At 44.7% G+C, this 19,130-nt stretch overlaps 1 protein-coding gene across 2 annotated transcripts in view; it reads right to left on the bottom strand.

The window, feature by feature from the left end:
- Nucleotides 1-19,130, bottom strand: part of dpm1 (dolichyl-phosphate mannosyltransferase subunit 1, catalytic) — a 113,503-nt gene that overhangs the window by 61,910 nt on the left and 32,463 nt on the right. For both annotated transcript variants that reach the window (XM_038803141.1, XM_038803142.1), the window contains exons 2-3: nucleotides 14,786-14,885; nucleotides 2,839-2,872 (exon numbers count right to left, since the gene is read on the bottom strand). In XM_038803141.1, the coding sequence (XP_038659069.1) occupies nucleotides 2,839-2,872; nucleotides 14,786-14,885 (134 nt within the window). The remainder of the gene's footprint in view (nucleotides 1-2,838; nucleotides 2,873-14,785; nucleotides 14,886-19,130) is intronic.

The raw sequence follows: 19,130 nt of genomic DNA, 5'->3' as shown, positions 1-19,130 counted from the left end.
TATCAGATTTAAGCTACTGTACCAATAGAATATTTTGCTGTATTTAGAAGTATATTTTTTATATTTATGGCTGTGGTGCAGCATAATGACCCAATCTTGTAGCTAGATTACACATCTGCCACTGGTGCAATAAGACAGTATTTTGATACTGTCTTATTGAACCAAGGGAAGGGGGTGGCGAGGGGGCGACGTCGGCCGCGGGGAGGGGGCAGTGTCTGCAACGAGGGGGGGGGGGCGATGTTGATCGCAGGGAGGCGATGTCGATTGCGGGGGGGTGACGTCGGCCGCGGTGAGGGGCCAATGTTGGCACGGGGAGGGAGGAAATATTGGTGCGGGGAGGGGCAGTTGGAGTGGAAGGTGAGTTGGAGCGGGAGTGGGGGGGAAAGGGGGAGTGGGAGAAAGGGGAATTAAAGAGGAAGAGGGGAATAACAAAGTACGGCAGAAGTCAAAGGCAGAAAGTGGCAGAAAACAAGGGTAGAGAAAAGAGAAGGGAATTGGGTGTGGCAAAGGAAGTGGACAGGAAGGAAAAGAGAGAGGAATAAAGTTTAACCTCCTACTGAGTAATGGCATGAAGACAGCTGCATCGTACATTGCTCTTTACTCATACCGGTGACCACTCTGATTCGACAATCAAGCTGACAGATAATCTCATCGTTATTAGCTTTCTTTTACATTTGTCAAGCTGGGAGTAGTGGAAACGAGGGATGAATCGTCAATGATTGACAAGCCAGGAGACTGAAAAGATGGACCAATGATAACATGAGTAGTACCTGGGAGGCCAGGTTAAGTCACAGATTCGGATCACAAGCCTGCTAAATTAGTCTGTGATGTTGAAACAGTATATTTTAGCACAATTGCATTACAATGAATACTTACATTCAAAGAAAAATCAATCTAATAATAATCTTCTAAAATATAACACAAATTGTTATTGAAAAACCCAGGGGTAGTTCATGTGTAGAATATATTTACATCTATGGTTCTATAAATTTTAAATGGATGTAAATACAAGGTTATAGGTTGAGAGCAGGATACAGAAGTTAGTTTGATTGCTCGAGTGAACAGTTAATAAGTAACAACAGGCTGAACAACTTTTTACCATGCTAAAACCTTCTCTGGTTCTACGCAACAAACTCAAATCACCAATACACAATTTCAGTAAATTTGATAGCATCTAACATTGCACAACTGGAGTTTTAATATTGTAAAGTCTATCGCAGTGCCACCCAATGTTCCCTCTAAGCTATGCAGCCACACAGCAAGCAGGCTGCACACAAGTCAGCCCCTTCATATTATTGCATATGTGACTGCATAAAAAAAATTTGAAGGGTCCACGCACTTAAATGAGTTGCCCACGCTCTACAAAAATGAACCTTGGTGGCACCTACAGCTGTAATAGATGTGACGCTCAAATGTTGATACTTTTAAAATGGATTTTGCCACAAGTTGAGCCAACACAAGGATTCCAATTTGAAGTGGAATGTTGCAAACCACTAAGTATAGGAGAATAGAGTGTACATTTTAGTATTCATCAATGTAGGTGGCATAAATTTTGGAAGTGACAGTTTCCAGTGTTTGTACGCAGTCAGTATGAAGCTAAGTATCAAATAGAATTTTAATTTAGTTGTATGATTTAATGACATTCAGTGAATTAGATATTGTTGGTCTTGCCAAGTAGATTGGAGCAGTTCTCAGTTGAGGAAAAAGGCATCCATTTTCCCTAGCATCTTCCGCCCTAGTAAAGCCCGACATAAGCTTTTACAGCACTTTCTTGGTTGAGTACCAAAGGGGCTGGCAAACTAGCTGAAGAAGATTTGAAGAGGGAATGCAGAAGAAAAATTGGACGCTAGTACTTAAATGCATATGTATGAAAAATATTTGTAGATATGCTTCTTAAAGCTCTATTTAACTTCAGATCTTTTCCAGTTAGCTTTGTTCAGCAGTTATAGATTGCAAACTGACAATGGAAATATGAGTGAGAAAAGGAGCACTGGATCTTTTTATGATATTCTAGGTTCCAGAGAGGCAAGCAGCACATATGAACAAACTCAGCTGATCGAACTACCATGCTTGAGCCTGAAGCCAATTAACGTTAGTTGACTTGATTATAAATAAAATATTGGAATTGCAGAATTCAGCACTGTACAATAAACATATTAATGTTTTCAAGGACACTAACATGCCTTCCTCGGTGCATCTGGAGTCACTTATTATTGAGCCATCAATGAACACGCAGTGTCACAATGCATTAAAAAGGACAACTTTCATCCCCTTGTGGTTAATTCATTAAAACAAACAAAGTCATTGGTGTCAATTCGTTATTAATTCGAAGACATAATAAAGATATTTAGACTTGCAAAAAGTATTATTGTTAACATTTCGGAATGTAGTATTTATTGTTCATCTCTAGTTTACTGGTTTGCTAGGTCACTTCAGAGGTCAGTTAAGAGTCACATATAAGCCACACAGTCTCAAAAGTGCATTATTGAACCAACTGAGTTTTTAAAGACAATCTGGTAGTTTCTCTGAATTAACAATGCAGGCCTCTGGATTATTAGTTCAATAATGTAACAACCATTCAACAATACCCAGGATACAAACAAAAACACTAAGCCGCTTAAACGGATTTAAACGATTTTACAGTACAATAGTGTTGTACCATTTTTAGCATTACCAATTCTCAGAACATTTAGAATGTTGAAATTAGTAAATGAGAAGTTCAATTTTCATTAATAATGTTCTTAGCAACCACTGTATATAAATCAAGTAATTTAACATACAAAATGCAGATTAAAATAGGTTTTAAGTATTCATAAGGTAAAACAGCATAGTTCTTACCTAATCCCAGTTTCTTTGCTCTAGGTCTCAGCAGCTGTGGGAACATGAAACAGCAATTGTAGCAAAATCCCCAAGAATTCTACTAGAAAGGCACATGTTACAGTAAGGCACAGTTAATAGAGAGTCCATTGTTCTTAATCAACTGGAAAGCCATCGGCAACTTTGTATGTTACATAAAGATTATACCCATTATTACTGAGCCCTGACAATATTCCTGCAATAGTACTGAAGACTTTCGCTCTGGAACTTGCCGAGTCCCTAGCCAAGCTGTAGTACAGCTACAATGCTGGCATCTATCCAGCAATGTGAAAAATAGCCCTGGTCTGTCCTGTACACAAAAAGCAAGCCAATTGATACTGCCCCATCAATCTACTCTCGATCATCGATAAAGTGATGAAGGGGTTACCAGCAGTGCTATCAAGCAGCACCTGCTTAGCAATAACCTGCTCAATGATGCTTAGTTTAGATTCCGCCAGGGCCACTCAGCCCCTGACCTCATGACAGACTTGACTCAAACATGGACAAGAGATCTGAATTCCAGAGGTGAAGTGAGAGTGACTGCCTTGACATCAAGGAAGCATTTGACTATGTGTGGCATCAAGAAGCTCTAGCTAAATTGTTAATGGGAATCGGGGGGGGGGGGGGGGGGGGGGATCTCTCTGCTGGTTGTAGTGATGCCTAGGACAAAGAAAGATGTTTGTGCTTGTTGGAGATAAATGATCTCAATTCCTGGATGTGACTGCAGATGTTCCTCAGGGTAGTGTCCTAGGCCCAACTTTGAGCTGCTTCATCAATTACCTTCCTTCCACCATTAGATCAGAAGTGGAGATGTTCGCTGATGACTGCACAAAGCGCTGCACCTTTCACAACTCCTCCGATACTGAAGCAGTTCATGTCCAAATGCTGCACGAAATGGACCATGTCCAGGCTTGAGATGACAAGTAACTTTCACGCGACACAACTGCCAGGCAAAGACCATCTCCAACAATACAAAATCTAACCATTGCCCATGACATTCAATAGCATTACCATTGTAGAATCCCCACTATCAACATCCTGGGGGTAAGCATTAACCAGAAACTGAACTGGACCAGCCATGCAAATACTGCAGCTACAAGAGCAGGTCAGAGGCTTGGTATTCTGCAGGAGTAACTCTCCTCAGGACTCCCCAATGCCCATCCTCCATCTACAAGGCACAAATCAAAAGTGAGATGAGTGCAGCTCCAACAACACTCAAGAAGCTTGACACCATCCAGGACAAACCAGCCCGCTTGATTAGCACCCCATCCACATTCACTGTCTCACCCACTGACTTACAGTAGCCACAGTGTACATGATGCACCGCTGTAATGCACCAAGGCTCCTTAGATAGCACCCTCCAAACTCACAACCACTATCATTTAGAAGGACAAGGGCAGCAGACACATGGGAATACCACTACCTGGAAGTTTGCCTTCAAGCCATTCACCATCCTGACTCAGAAATATATCAACGTTCCTTCAATGTCGCTGGATCAAATTTCTGGAACTCCTTTCCTAAAAGCACTTTGGGTGTACTCTATTACAATGAGGGTAAATTCTCATGGAATGGAAGTGAGAATTCACACCTCCAATGAAATAATGTAGAAATAAATTTGCAACAGATAAGCTTCAAAGCAGAAATTTAGTTTCTGAAATATAAATAGTGCTTTCCTTATGTGTTCTAATTCATGAAGTAATCGCTGCATGGGAAAGCTTTTACAGATCATCTTTTTACCACGTGGGCTTTTGTATCAAAGGCCAAAAAAAATGAATCTTTGAAAAACATAAAACTAACTTGCACATTTTCACCTTTACCAAATATCTGTACAAAAGTATTTAGTATTACTAAAAGGTTCAGCTTTGAAAAAAGTTTAAATACAGGGTGTTTTAAAAATAGCAACAAACTTGCTTTTATAAACCTGATCACATCTGATAGAAATGTCCCAGCGCCTTTCATTTATAATAAATGATAATAAAGTAGTTACTGCTACAAGGCAACAGTGGTGGGGTAGTCATTTTACAATATCAATGTCCCACAATCCACAATTAAATGAATGACCAGGCAAGTCTATTTTTGGTGATCTTAGCTGAGGGAAGATGTTAACTTGGCACTGGAAGAATGTTTTACTCCTCTTCAGAATCTTTAACGCTCACCTGGATCACAAATAGGCAGATAGGTTTAAGATCTCATTCCAGAGGACAGTACCCCCCAACAAGGCAGTATACTCATCTTGGAGTTGGGGTTGAACACACAGCTGTCAGAAAGGCAATTGTTATTTAATCCATCCGAAACTTGTATCCGACAACATCTTTCCCACAATAGTAACATTTCTCTCTAATACAGACATACACACAAAACCAAATTTCAACTCCTCCACGCAACAGACTGTGTACTTTTGGCTCCCATCACTTCAGCAGGGTCCCTATCCACATTCTCCTCATCAACAGGATCTCTCTCTGCCTTCCTCGACAAGCTTTTATTTCCTCTTGTTCTCATGCTGACAGGCCTCTGATTGGTCCTTCAACTTCAAGAACCTGCTCAACAATTTCTGTCACTCACCCAACTTCTTAACCAGATTTGTCTTCAATTCCACAAACTTTAACTTTAGCCTTCAGCCTCTCCTGAGAAAATTTGACAAGTGGCTTATGTAAGTCATTTCTCTTTAGGCTGACAAACAATAGCTCCTTGGGTAAGGAGCTTTTGGTGCTTGTGAATCTGTAACCACTCACCATCTCTCTTTATGCTCTTTGCTCTCCACTCAATTTTTAAACAATTTTAATTTATCTTTCAATCTTGTGACCCTCAACAGAAACAATATAAATACTTTGGCTACAAGTGTAGGTGAGAAACTGGAAGTTCAGTGGCGACTAACTCACCACCTTGTTCTACTTGCCTTTAAAGGATATCAGCATGACACCACGAGAAAGGAAATGTCATGTCATCCAGTGTTGGTTTCACTTTTCTTTTGAGCAGAGCACAAACACAGCTCTGATATCTTCAAATTTTGGATCTGTGTATAACCATTCTTAAATGCCTAGTCTTATTAAATGAACCCACATTGTGTTTATCTGATCCCTTGAGTGATTGGTGCCTTGTATCTTGTACAGTAAATAAGCCACGGTATATCATTATAATAACACAACACCCCTGACTTCAAAGCTTATCCACTATCTTCAAATCACAAGCTAGAATTGTAATGCAATATTCTCCACCTACCTGGATCAGTGCAGCTCCAACACTTAGGAAACTTGACACCATCCAAGACAAAGCAGCTGCATGATCGGTACCCCTTCCACCGCCTTCTAGCACAGGGCTAAATTGCTGACTTTTAAAGCAGACCAAGGCAGGCCAGCAGCATGGTTCAATTCCCGTACCAGCCTCCCCGAACAGGCGCCAGAATGTGGCAACTAGGGGCTTTTCACAGTAACTTAATTTGAAGCCTACTTGTGACAATAAGCGATTTTCATTTCATTTCATTCCACCGTCTTAAACTTTCGTTCCTTCCACCACCGATGCACAGTGTCATCAGTGTGTACAATATACAAGACGCAATGCAGCAACGCGCCATACCTCCTTCAACAGCACTCCCAAAAACTGCGACCTCTACTACCTAGAAGGACAAAAGCTGCAGGTGCATTGGAACACCACAACCTGCAACCACCCCTCCAAACAACACACCATCCTGAAATGGAACTATATTGCCGTTCGTTCAACATTCCTGGAATTCCCTAACAGTACTGTGGATGTACTAGGTGGACTGTAGCATTTCAAAAAGGCAGCTCACCACCATCTTCTTAAGGACAAATGGAGATGGAAAACAAATGCTGGTTTTATCAGGGATGCTCACATCTCATGAAAGAATAAAGAAAAAGTCTCCTTTCTACAGAAAGAATAACGGAAATCTCTCTTTCCTCCAGAAAGAATAAAGAAAAACTCTCTTTCCTCCAAACACAAATGTCCTAATTTAACTCCAAATTGCATGTGCCGTAGGTGGGGACCAAGAGAGAAGGCAAATCATTGAACCCTTCGCAGCTAAGGCCTGGAAAAGTTTAAATCTTGGCTCCACCTGCGCAGGTTCTGTCAGTGTTCAACTCTTAACCTAGCAGAAAGTGATAGTTAGCCAGCAGAATGTCTGACCGTAGGGGGCAATTTCCAGGGAGCTGAAGGAGTGACAGCAGACCTGCATATAGATCCATAGAAAAGTTATGGCACATAAAGAGGCCACTTAGCCCATTATGTCTGTGCCAGCCTAAAAAGAGGGAAAACAAAATAGCCACTCATTTTAATCTCACTTTCCAGCAACTGGTCAGTAGCCTTGCAGGTTACAGCAATTATCATAGCTGCAATTTTTAAGCCCTCGCAAAATTCTTGCCAATCTCTTCTGTATGCTCTCCAGAGCAATTATGTCCTTTCTGAAATGTGATGACCAGAACGGTACACCAAAGTCCAGCTGTGGCCTAACCAGTGTTTTACACGTTACATTTCTGCTTTTGTATTCTATACCTTATCCAATAAAGGAAAGCACTCCATATGCTTTCTTTACCGCCTTATCCACCTATCCTGCCACCTTCAGGGGCTGGTGGACATGCTCTCCAAGGTTTCTCACTTCCTCTAACTCTCAATATTCTCCCGTTTATTGGGTATTTCCTGGCTTTGTTTTCCCTCCCCAAATACATTACCTCACAGTTCTCCAGATTGAATTTTAAAAGGAATCCACTACCTTCTAAAGGCTGCCCATTGCGCCTACTCAGATGAGCAGCTTACGGTCACAACCGCTGGGAAGTCAGTGGAATTAGTGGTGAGTCAGAAGAACCATTTGTACTGTTGGCCAGGCATCAGGGTGGACCATATAGCCTTTTTATATAATTGTACAGATAATTGTATACAATGTTATAACATGATAAAGGACACAGAATTTTAATTATTGGAGTTCCATTTTTAAAAAAAGTTCATTTTTACTTTAATGAAACTTGAGATTCTTCATTACCATTTGAAGCAATACATTGGCCCCAATGCTAGCTCAGGGCAGACTTTCAGATGGTGGGTGCGAGTTGAGCTGGGAATTAATCTGCTGTTCCAAATATATGAGATATGGGCTATTTTAGTTTTTTTTCTAAGGCTTTCGCAAAGGAGGATTCTCGGATGGGGGGTGACCTAGGCTATCCTTGTGGGGCTCAGAGGAGCACCCCTGCTTCACCTGGCCCCACAACTATCAATCTGTCTCTCACATTTAACACAGTTTCTTTCACTTCCTCTTCCCAGCATCGTTTTTTTCTCGCTCACCAACGAAGCATTCATATTTCTTGATATACCAATTCTCCATGGGTCACACTAGAACAGGTCAAACCAATGACCACTTTTTTGATAATCACATCCAAGTGTGAGTAGAGAAGATTCTAAAAATTGATCAGCACAACATACAACTCCAACCTCTTCTTGCCTCCCTTTCTTTGTTTCTTTTTAAAACTTTCAGTTTTTGTTAAAAATAGAAAAATCAAGGTTGGTCATTTGCAATAATGATATTAGTGTTTAAGAGCCTGCAATTCCCTGAAGTATGCTCTACTTTTCTGATGAGAAAACTGGTTCACAAATGACCAATAGGATAAAGGCACAGCTGTAAAGCAAGCAGTAACTCTAACTATCTAAATATGGGCTCTTCTGCTACAGACTGATAATAAGAAGATTGATTTCAAAAAGGCTCGTTTAAATGAACATATGATACAAAAGATTTTATTAATGAGATGAACGTGCATACAACCGAGAAGCATAGGCAACAGAGGTTTCATGTGCTACTTTTACTTTAGTTATCAGGCGGCACGGTAGCACATTGGTTAACACTGTTGTTTCACAGGTTCAATTCCCGCTTGGGTCACAGTCTGTGCAGAGCCAGCACGTTCTCCCCCATGCCTGCGTGAGTTTCCTCCGGGTGCTCCGGTTTCCTCCAACAAGTCTCGAAAGACTTGCTTGTTAGTGAACTGGACATTCTGAATTCTCCCTCTATGTACCCGAACAGGCGCCGGAGTGTGACGACTAGGGGATTTTCACAGTAACCTTATTGCAGTGTCAATGTAAGCATACTTGTGACAATAATAAAGATTAGTATTATATTTGTTGTGACATATGTAGTTTGTCAAGAGTTTTTAAAGGGGAGACTTATTTATTTTTTTAGGGTTTGCGGAATTCAGTTTGAAAGGGTTAGTACATTTCTTTATTATTTTGAGTGCTAGAATAACTATATGATGGTATGGTTTTAGCAAGGGTCAAGACTTAGAAGAAGCATGAGTCTGAGATGGAAGTACAACATTGCAGCCCCAGTGTTCTGAAGAATGTTATCCCTTTCTCCTCGCTGACAGTGCAGAATTTCTCATTAACTCGATAGTCAAGGTAAAAAAATAAGGTTGATTTTGCAAGGCAAGATGCTGTGGCAGCTTTTTGTAGGGAAATGGAGAATAAACATGAATCCTGAGTGCTCCACTTATTTTATGTAAAAGAGAAATGGTGTTTTTCAGATTGCAGTTTCCTACCTCCCATATGTAGACACGTCAAGGTCAAAAGAACAAATCATTTGGAAAAAGAACAGTCCCTGAAATCTATGTTCAAGATTAAGTCGTTCCATATCAGGCATTACTTAAGGTAGATGTTATTCAGAGAATTTAGTACATTCCCCTTACAATGCACCTTAATCACAGGCTCAATTGCTAATTAAGTACACGTTGTAAGCTTTCGAATGCTCAGAAAGTATTCATGAAATGGCAGAGGATATCCTTATTGATGCAGTAAGCTGAGTTGACACAGTGCATAAATGAGAGAGCATGGGCGGAATTCTCCGCTCCCGGGAAAAATCGGGAGGGCCGTCGTGAACTCGGCCGAGTTTCACGACAGCCTCGGAGGCCGCTCCTCACCCCCTATTCTCCAGTCCCGGCGGGGCTAGGAGCGGCGCTCCGTAACTCTCGGCCGCCGGGCGGCGCGCCGAGAGTCACGCGGCGGTGGCGCCTATGTGACGTCAGCCGCGCATGCACAGGTTGGCCGGCTCCAACCCGCGCATGTGCGGCTGACGTCACGACGGCTGACCGCTCGAACCCGCGCATGTGCGGTGGCAGTCTTTCCCCTCAGCCGCCCCGCAAGACGTGGCGGCTTGACCTTGCGGGGCGGCGGAGGGGAAATAGTGCGCCCGATTGAGACGCCGGCCCGACGATCGGTGGGCACCGATCGCGGGCCTGTCCCCTCCCGAGCACAGTCATGGTGCTCATTCCCCACCAGGCCCCCTACAAGCCCCAAAACGGGCATCTCACGACGGCAGCGACCAGGTGTGGTTGCCGCCGTCGTGAAACGGCCCGCTCGGCCCATCCGGGTCGGAGAACCGGCAGTCGCCGTGAAAAACGGCGAGCGCCGATTCTTCCGAGCGGGGGATGGGAGAATCGTGGGGGCGCCAGGGGGTCGTGAAATTAGTCGGGGGGGGGGGGGGCCTCCCACGATTCTCCTACCCGGCGTGGGGAGCGGAGAATCGCGCCCCATGTCTTGGGAAAGTAAACCATCAAAATCAGGCAGGGTGTAAGGCAGAGCTAACAATAGTTGAAAGAGTACAAGGTATCGTAAAAATGAGTAATTCACTTGTAAACGGGAGTGCCACTGGCAAGACAGCAATTGTTGACCATTCTTTTTTTTATAAATGTTTTTTATTCAGTTTTCATGTTTTACATTGAACAAATTACAAATTGTTAGAAAGAGAAAAAAAAAGAACACGGAAAAATAACATATATATTTACAGGTAAGCATCTTCGTAATAATAACTGTGGCCGCCCCCCTTTAGCCGGCATACATATTTTACATTCCCCAATATGGCCGAGGCACATGTTTATAGGCATTTATTTACAGTTTGGTTTTGGGCCTTAGCTAGCTATCAAACCCCCATAACGAACCCGTAGCCCCCCCCCCCCCCCCCCCCTCCCCCCGGCAACCTTCCCCTGATTCCCATCCATTTCCCCCCTGATTCTTGGCCACCCGACTATTCTTCCTCTTGTTCGTTGGCCACAAACAGGTCCCTGAACAATTGCATGAATGGCTCCCACGTTCTGTGGAAGCCGTCGTCCGACCCTCGGATGGCGAATTTGATTTTCTCCATTTGGAGAGATTCCGAGAGGTCGGACAGCCAGTCTGCAGCTCTGGGCGGTGCTGCTGACCGCCAGCCAAACAGGATTCTACGGAGGGCGATTAAGGAGGCAAAGGCAAGGGCGTCCGCCCTCCTTCCCAGGAATAGATCTGGCTGGTCTGAAACCCCGAAGACCGCCACTATCGGGCATGGCTCCACCCTCACCCCCACCACTTTGGACATAGCCTCAAAGAAGGCTGTCCAGTACTCCACAAGTCTGGGGCAAGACCAGAACATGTGGGCGTGGTTGGCCGGGCCTCTTTGGCACCGTTCGCATCTGTCCTCCACCTCCGGGAAGAACCTGCTCATACGGTTTCTTGTTAAGTGGGCTCTATGTACCACTTTTAGTTGCGTCAGGCTGAGCCTTGCGCACGTCGAGGTGGAGTTGACCCTATGTAGTGCTTCGCTCCAGAGTCCCCACCCTATCTCCATCCCCAGGTCGTCCTCCCATTTCCTTCTTGTTGCGTCCAGTACGGTGTCGTCCCTTTCTACCAGTCGGTCATACAAATCGCTACAGTTCCCTTTCTCTAGGATACTTGCATCCAGTAGGTCTTCCAGTAGTGTCTGTCGTGGCGGTTGTGGGTACGTCCTTGTCTCCTTTCGTAGGAAGTTTTTGAGCTGGAGGTACCGCAGCTCGTTCCCCCCAGCTAGCCGAAATTTCTCTGTCAGTTCGTCCAGTGTTGCGATCCTGTCGTCCGTGTATAGGTCCCTGACTGTCAGTGTCCCCCCGTCCTGCCTCCACCTTTAGAAGGTGGCGTCAGTCAGTGCTGGTGTGAACCTGTGGTTGTTGCAGATGGGAGCCTTGTCCGACATTTTGGTCAGGCCAAATTGCTGCCGCAGTTGGTTCCAGGATTGGAGGGTGGCTGTCACCACTGGGCTGCTGGAGTGTTTTTTGGGTGGGGATGGGAGTGCTGCCGTGGCGAGGGCCCGGAGGGAGGTCCCCATGCAGGAGGTCTCCTCCGCACGCACCCACTCGGCTTCTGGCTCCTGGATCCATCCCCTTACTCGCTCGGCTGTTGCCGCCCAGTGGTAGAATTGTAGATTCGGGAGAGCTAGCCCCCCCCGGATTTTGTTTTTTGTAGGACCTTCTTTGGGATCCTAGCATTTTTACCCCCCCCATCCGAACGCCGTGATAAGTTTGTCCAGCACTTTGAAGAAGGCCTTGGGGATGTAGATCGGAATGGATCTAAACAGGAAGAGGAACCTGGGCAATACGTTCATTTTGATCGTCTGGACTCTCCCCGCGAGGGAGAGTGGGAGTGTGTTCCATCTTTGCAGGTCCTTTTTTACTTCCTCCGTCAGGCTGGTGAGGTTCCATTTGTGGATCCCTTTCCAGTCATGGGCTATTTGTTATTGACCATTCTTATGCTCTTGAGAATCATAGAATCATAGAATTTACAATGCAGAAGGAGGCCATTCAGCCCATCGAGTCTGCACCGGCTCTTGGAAAGAGCACACTACCCAAGGTCAACAACTCCACCCTATCCCCATAACCCAGTAACCCCACCCAACACTAAGGGCAATTTTGGACTGTATTGGCAATTTATCATGGCCAATCCACCTAACCTGCACATCTTTGGACTGTGGGAGGGAAACCGGAGCACCCGGAGGAAATTCACGCACACACGGGGAGGATGGGCAGACTCCGCACAGACAGTGACCCAAGCCGGAATCGAACCTGGGACCCTGGAGCTGTGAAGCGATTGTGCTATCCACAATGCTACCGTGCTGCCCATTCCACAATGCTACCGTGCTGCCCATAGAAGCTGCGCTGCAGCTCATCTGGTGTAGGTACATCCACAGTGGTGTTTGGAAGAGAGATTCAGGTTTTTGACCCAGCAACATTGAAAACATGGGAATGTAGTTCCAATTCAGGACAATGGAGAGCATTGTGAATCAGTTGCTCTTCTCCTTCTAGATGGTAGAGGTTACAGGTTTGGAAAGTGCAGGCGAAGAAGGCTTAGTGAGTTGCTGCAGTGCATCTTGCAGATGGTACAGTGTTGCCACTGCACCGGTGATGGACAGAGTGAATGTTTAATTGGCTGCTCTGCCCTGGATGGTGTCAGCTTCTTCAGTGTTGCAGTTGCACTCACCCTGGCAACCTGATGAAAAGTCACAGACCTGAAACGTTATCTCGGATTCTCTAACAGACGCTGCCTAACCTATTGAGTTTTTGTTATTCCCCAGCATTTTCTGTGTTTATTTCAGATTTCCAGCATCTGCAGTTTCTGCTTTTCAATAACTCCTGACCTGTGCCTTGTAGATGGTGGACATTGCTGTACTCGCACAAGGAACACAAAGTTAGCCTGCAGGTACAGCAAGCAAATAGGAACGTAATTGGGATGTTGTCCTTTATTGCAATGGGATTGAAGTACAAGAATAAGGAAACTTTGCTACAACTGTATTGTGCTTCAGTGAGACCATACATGAAGTATTGCTTACAGTTTAGATATCCATATTAAGGGTGGATATATTTACCTTGGAAGGCAGTACAACAAAGATTGATTCCTGAGATGAGGGGGCGCTTCTATGATGAGGCTGAGAAAATTGAAGCCTATATTCTCTAAAGATAGCAAGAAGATTGAAAGGTGATCTCACTGAATAGCAGCAGGATCAGCACATTGGAAATCAGCCATCTGATGGTCCCAATGCTGATGGAATTAGTTTGCGTTTTGAAAGCAGCAACATTCATTGCACCTCCCAGTATTAAGTAAAGAGGCCCATATTACAACATCGTTCTACCTCCTTTATACTTTTGGCTGTTCGGCCTTGCTGCCAATTTTCCCTTCCTACAAAAAGTTACCATTTCTTTTAGTAATTCAGGATCATGTAAGAGGATCATAGGGCGGCACCGGTAGCACAGTGGTTGGCACTGTTGCTTCACAGCACCAGAGTTCCATGTTCGATTCCGACTTTGGTCACTGTCTGTGCAGAGTCTGCACGTTCTCCCCATGCTTGCGCAGGCTTCCTCCGGGTGCTCCTGTTTCCTCCCACAAGTCCTGAAAGGCGTGTTGTTAGGTGAATTGGACATTCTGAATTCTCCCTCGGTGTATCTGAACAGGCGCCTGTGTGTGGCGACATAGGGGATTTTCATAGTAACTTCATTACAGTGTGAAGGCAAGCCTACTTGGGACAATAATAAAGATTATTATTATTAATGGATAGTCTTTTGAAAAATTAGTTCAGAAATTAAGTGAAGAAATTGCTTATACTGAACTCGCATATGGAAAAAGCTGTAATTTTGTCCAGTGAATTATGATGTAGTAGAATTTTGAAAAGAAACTAAACTGGTTTTAGTCATGAATCATAGTTAAATTTAGGACAGAATTGTGGAGGGAGCTGTGGTTTGGGTTGGCAAATTCAGAAGGAACAACAGGGTGCTAACTACAATACTACAAAAGCACCAGATGGAACTACAGTAGCTTGATGACCTCGAATAGCTGAGTGGCCTTGCCTCATTCCTTACATACTTATGTTCTTACTGCTACAGTATATAATTTTCTATTTCCATAAGAACTATCCTCAATGCCTATCTCAGTGAAACTACCAGTCAGTGCCAAATTATGGGGTGTTCTGTTCTACCAATTCTGGCCACAAACTCAGTTCCCTTGGAACCTTTAGCAGCTGGCACAGAGAGATCATTTTTTATCTTACTTGCACTGATTTCAGAAACGTCTCAGAGGTGAAAAAATTATGCCACCCAATAGACCACCCAGTACCCCGAAGAAAAAGACTTAGCATATATGGCTACTTTACAGATACTGCCCAAATACTTACAATTTTATCAGATCCATAAATCTGTTCCAACTGTTTGGCAACCTCAAGTGTCCCATCAGGACTTCCATCATCAATCACTATAATTTCATAGTCAAATCCACTGTAAACAAGAATAGAACAGAAACACATAACATTATTGAAGTGCAAAACATGGAAAAATAGTCATCTTTTATCAGACCCCCCTGGGTCTAGATGGCAGTTTGGGGGCATAACTGCAATTGTAGCTTAAGTCCCACAGCATTCTCGCCAGGCTGAACTGATCAGAGTACATTAGCTGCAGAAAGTTTGAAGAAAAATCTTTATTTTGTGGGACTAAATGAAATATACGGTGCTTCTCTGGTCCCCACAAAGATAGCTTTGGCCACATCTGCCCTGGAACCACTTTAGGCAAACCTGATCCATCTTTTAAAATAGTTCATGCCACATTTTTTTTGTGCAGTCGCTGAGTTTTAAGCTAATCTCACCACCCACCATCCCAAAACCTGCCTTGAGCTAGCATTGGGGTGCGGATTGTTTCAAATGGTCATGAAAAAAAGCTTAGGTTTTCATTAAAATCAAAAATTCCAATAAATCAAACTATACTAATATATCGCAGACATTATAACATTACTTACACTCAACATTTATACAACAATACAAATAGATTACCTGGCCCATCAGGCCCACCTCATCGAGGTCCAGTCATTTCATTTATTCACCTCCCAGGTCATAGAATCTCCTGGGAGAGTAAATAAGCACGAGATCAATATCAGAAAGCCGCTTAAAAATAATAATAATGATAACCTTTTATTGTCACAAGTATGAAGTTATTGTGAAAAGCCCCTGGTCGCCACATTCCGGCGTCTGTTCGGGTCAGCTGGTACAGGAATTGAACCCGCGCTGCTGGCCTTGTTCTGCATCACAAACCAGCTGTCTAGCCCACTGAGCTAAACTAGCTCTCTCCAAATTCCTCTCCAACTGCCCAAGCAATAAAGAAAAGCTGCTAAGACAGAGAGTAGTAGTGGAAGGGAGTTTCTCAAAATGGAGAACTGTGACCAGTGGTGTTCCACAGGGATCCGTGCTAGGACCATTGTTTTTTGTGATAAACATAAATGATCTGGAGGAAGGTATAGGTGGTCTGATTAGCAAGTTTGCAGATGACACTAAGATTGGTGGAGTAGCAGACAGTGAAGGGGACTGTCAGAGAATACAGCAGAATATAGGTAGATTGGAGAGTTGGGCGGAGAAATGGCAGATGGAGTTCAATCTGGGCAAATGCGAGGTGATGCATTTTGGAAGATCCAATTCAAGGGCGAACTATACGGTAAATGAAAAAGCCCTGGGGAAAATTGATGTACAGAGATATCTGGGTGTTCAGGTCCATTGTACCCTGAAGATGGCTGCGCATGTCGATAGAGTGGTCAAGAAGGCATACGGCATGCTTTCCTTCATCGGAAGGGGTACTGAGTACAAGAGTTGGCAGGTCACGTTACAGTTGTATAAGACTTTGGTTCAGCCACATTTGGAATACTGCGTACTATTCTGGTCGCCACATTACCAAAAGGATGTGGATGCTTTGGAGAAGGTGCAGAGGGGGTTCACCAGGATGTTGCCTAGTATGGAGAGCGCTAGCTATGAAGAGAGGTTGAGTAGATTAGGATTATTTTCATTAGAAAGACGGAGGTTGAGGGGGGATCTCATTGAGAATCCTTAGCACCCTGAAATAAATGCCATAATGTCCATTATCCAAGTATCCTCGACTATCTTAATTCTAGTTAAACCCATTCCTACACTTATAGCATTATTCTTCTTCAGCATCAGTCGCACCTTAGAGCCATATGCAATAGTGAAAACAGATGCAGTAACATTCAGTATTTCAACCATGCCATGCTGAAATTCACAAAAGGACCGATGTGGTCCTTAATCATTTTCTGGTGTCAACAGCATTATAAAGTTTACCATTGCTACAGAATCTTCTACAGATACAAAGAATCAACTTTTTATAAGTTGCACCAGAACTTATTGGCTAATATCCTCCCACTCTATTACTTCTTTTTAATACTATTTTATTAAGGTATTTAAAAAATTTTGTAACAGTAACAAAAACAATGACATCAACATGGTAAAATAAACATTCCCCCCCCCCCCCCCAGCCCAATCTTCACACACCTCAAACATGCAAAAACAATCCCCCCCCCACCCCGTAATACTGCATCTGCTGACATTTTTAATTTTCCCCGAGAAAGTCGACGAACAGCTGCCACCTCCGGGAGAACCCAACGATTCACCCTCTTAAGGCAAACTTTATTTTCTCAAGACTGAGAAACCCAGCCATGTCACTAACCCAGATCTCTACACTCGGGGGCTTCGAGTCCCTCCCTCCGTCTCCAGGCTACCAGGAAAGCAAAGGCCAGGACGTCGGCCTCTTTCGCCCCCTGAACCCCCGGATCTTCTTACACTCCAAAGATTGCTACCACCGGACTCGGCACCATCCGTGTTTTTAGCACCGTGGACATTGCCTTAGCAAAACCCTGCCAAAACCCTCTAAGCTTCGGGCATGGCCAACACATATGGACATGATTTGCTGGGCTTCCCGCGCACCTCGCACACCTATCCTCTACCCCGAAAAACCTGCTCATCCTAGTCGCTGTCATGTGTGCCCGGTGGACTACTTTAAATTGTATCAGGCTAAGCCTGGCACATGATGAGTAGGTATTAACTTTGCTTGGAGCATCCGCCCATAGACCCGCCTCTATCTCTCCTCCTAGCTCATCCTCCCACTTGCCCTTAAGCTCTTCCACCGGAGTTTCCTCCGCCTCCGAAAGCTCCTGGTAAATATCCAATACCTTCCCCTCTCCCATCCAGGTACTGGAAACTACTCTATCCTGTATCCCCTGTAGCAGCAGCAGCGGAAAGGCTGGCACCTGTTTTCTTAGGAATCCTACTTAAAATCCTTCCCTGCTGGCAATTTAGATTTATCCTCCAGGTTTTCAAGCTGGGAAAGCTCCCATCTATAAATAGATCCCCCATCCTTCTAATTCCTGCCCTCTGCCAACTCCGGAACCCGTCATCTAGCCTACCCGGTACAAACCTGTGGTTGTTATAAATCGGAGTCCAAATCAATGCTCCCTGCACTCTCTTACATCTCCTCCACTGCCCCCAGATCCTCAGAGCCGCCACTACCACCAAACTTGTGGAGTATCAGGCCTGCGAGAACGGAAGAGGTGCCATTACCAATGCTCCCAGACGGGTGTCTTTACATGACGCCGCCTCCATCCGCTCCCATGCCAACCCCTTCCCCACTACCCACTTCCTGATCGTGGCTCTATTAGCCGCCCAGTAATAATTGCAGAAGTTCGGCGGCGCCAACCCACCCTACCCCCGACTGCGCTCCAGCAACACTTTCTTCACTCGCAGGGTTTTACTTGCCCACACAAAGCTCAAAATAATTTTATTCACCCGCTTGAAAAAGGCCTTAGGGATAAAGATGGGGAGACACTGAAAGACAAAAAGAAATCTGGGGAGGACCGTCATTTTCACGGTCTGTACCCTCCCCGCCAGTGATAGCGGGAGTATGTCCCATCTCGTAAAGTCCCCTTCCATTTGTTCTTCCATCCGGGATAGGTTTAACTTGTGTAGTACCTCCCATTTCCGGGCCACCTGGATTCCCAAATATCGAAAGCTCTTCCCTGCCATTCTAAGCGGCAGCTCTCCTAGTCTCTTCTCCTGCCCTCTTGCCTGGATCGCAAACATCTCGCTTTCCCCCCATGTTCAATTTATATCCCGAAAAATTGCCAAACTCCCCCAAGATTCGCATTACTTCCCCCATCCCCTCCAACGGGTCCGAAATGTACAAGAACAGGTCATCTGTGTAGAGCGAGACCCGGTGCTCCACCCCCCCTCCCTCCCGAACCAGCCCTTTCCAGTTCCTAGAGGCTCTTAACGCCATGGCCAATGCTCTATGGCCAGAGGAAACAGTAACAGGGAGAGGGGGCACCCTTGCCTCGTCCCTCAGTGTAGTTCAAAATACCCCGCCCTCAGCCGGTTTGTACGCACTCTCGCTGCTGGTGCCTGATAAGAGCAACCGCACCCAGTCAATAAAGCCCTCATCAAACCCAAACCTTCCCAGCGCCTTCCACAGGTAATTTCACTCCACCCAATCAAAAGCCTTCTCCGCATCCATCGCTACCACCACCTCCGCCTCCTCTCCTTCTGAGGGCATCATAATAACATTTAGAAGCCTTCAAACATTGGCCTTGAGTTGCCTGCCCTTAACAAATCCCTTCTGGTCTTCCCCTATCACCCCCGGGACACAGTCCTCTATCCTTGTGGCCAGTATCTTAGCCAGCAGTTTGGCATCCACATT

Source organism: Scyliorhinus canicula, chromosome 7, assembly GCF_902713615.1.
Source record: "Scyliorhinus canicula chromosome 7, sScyCan1.1, whole genome shotgun sequence".
NCBI classification, from domain to species: Eukaryota; Metazoa; Chordata; class Chondrichthyes; order Carcharhiniformes; family Scyliorhinidae; genus Scyliorhinus; species Scyliorhinus canicula.
This window is presented reverse-complemented; position numbering and strand designations above follow the sequence as displayed.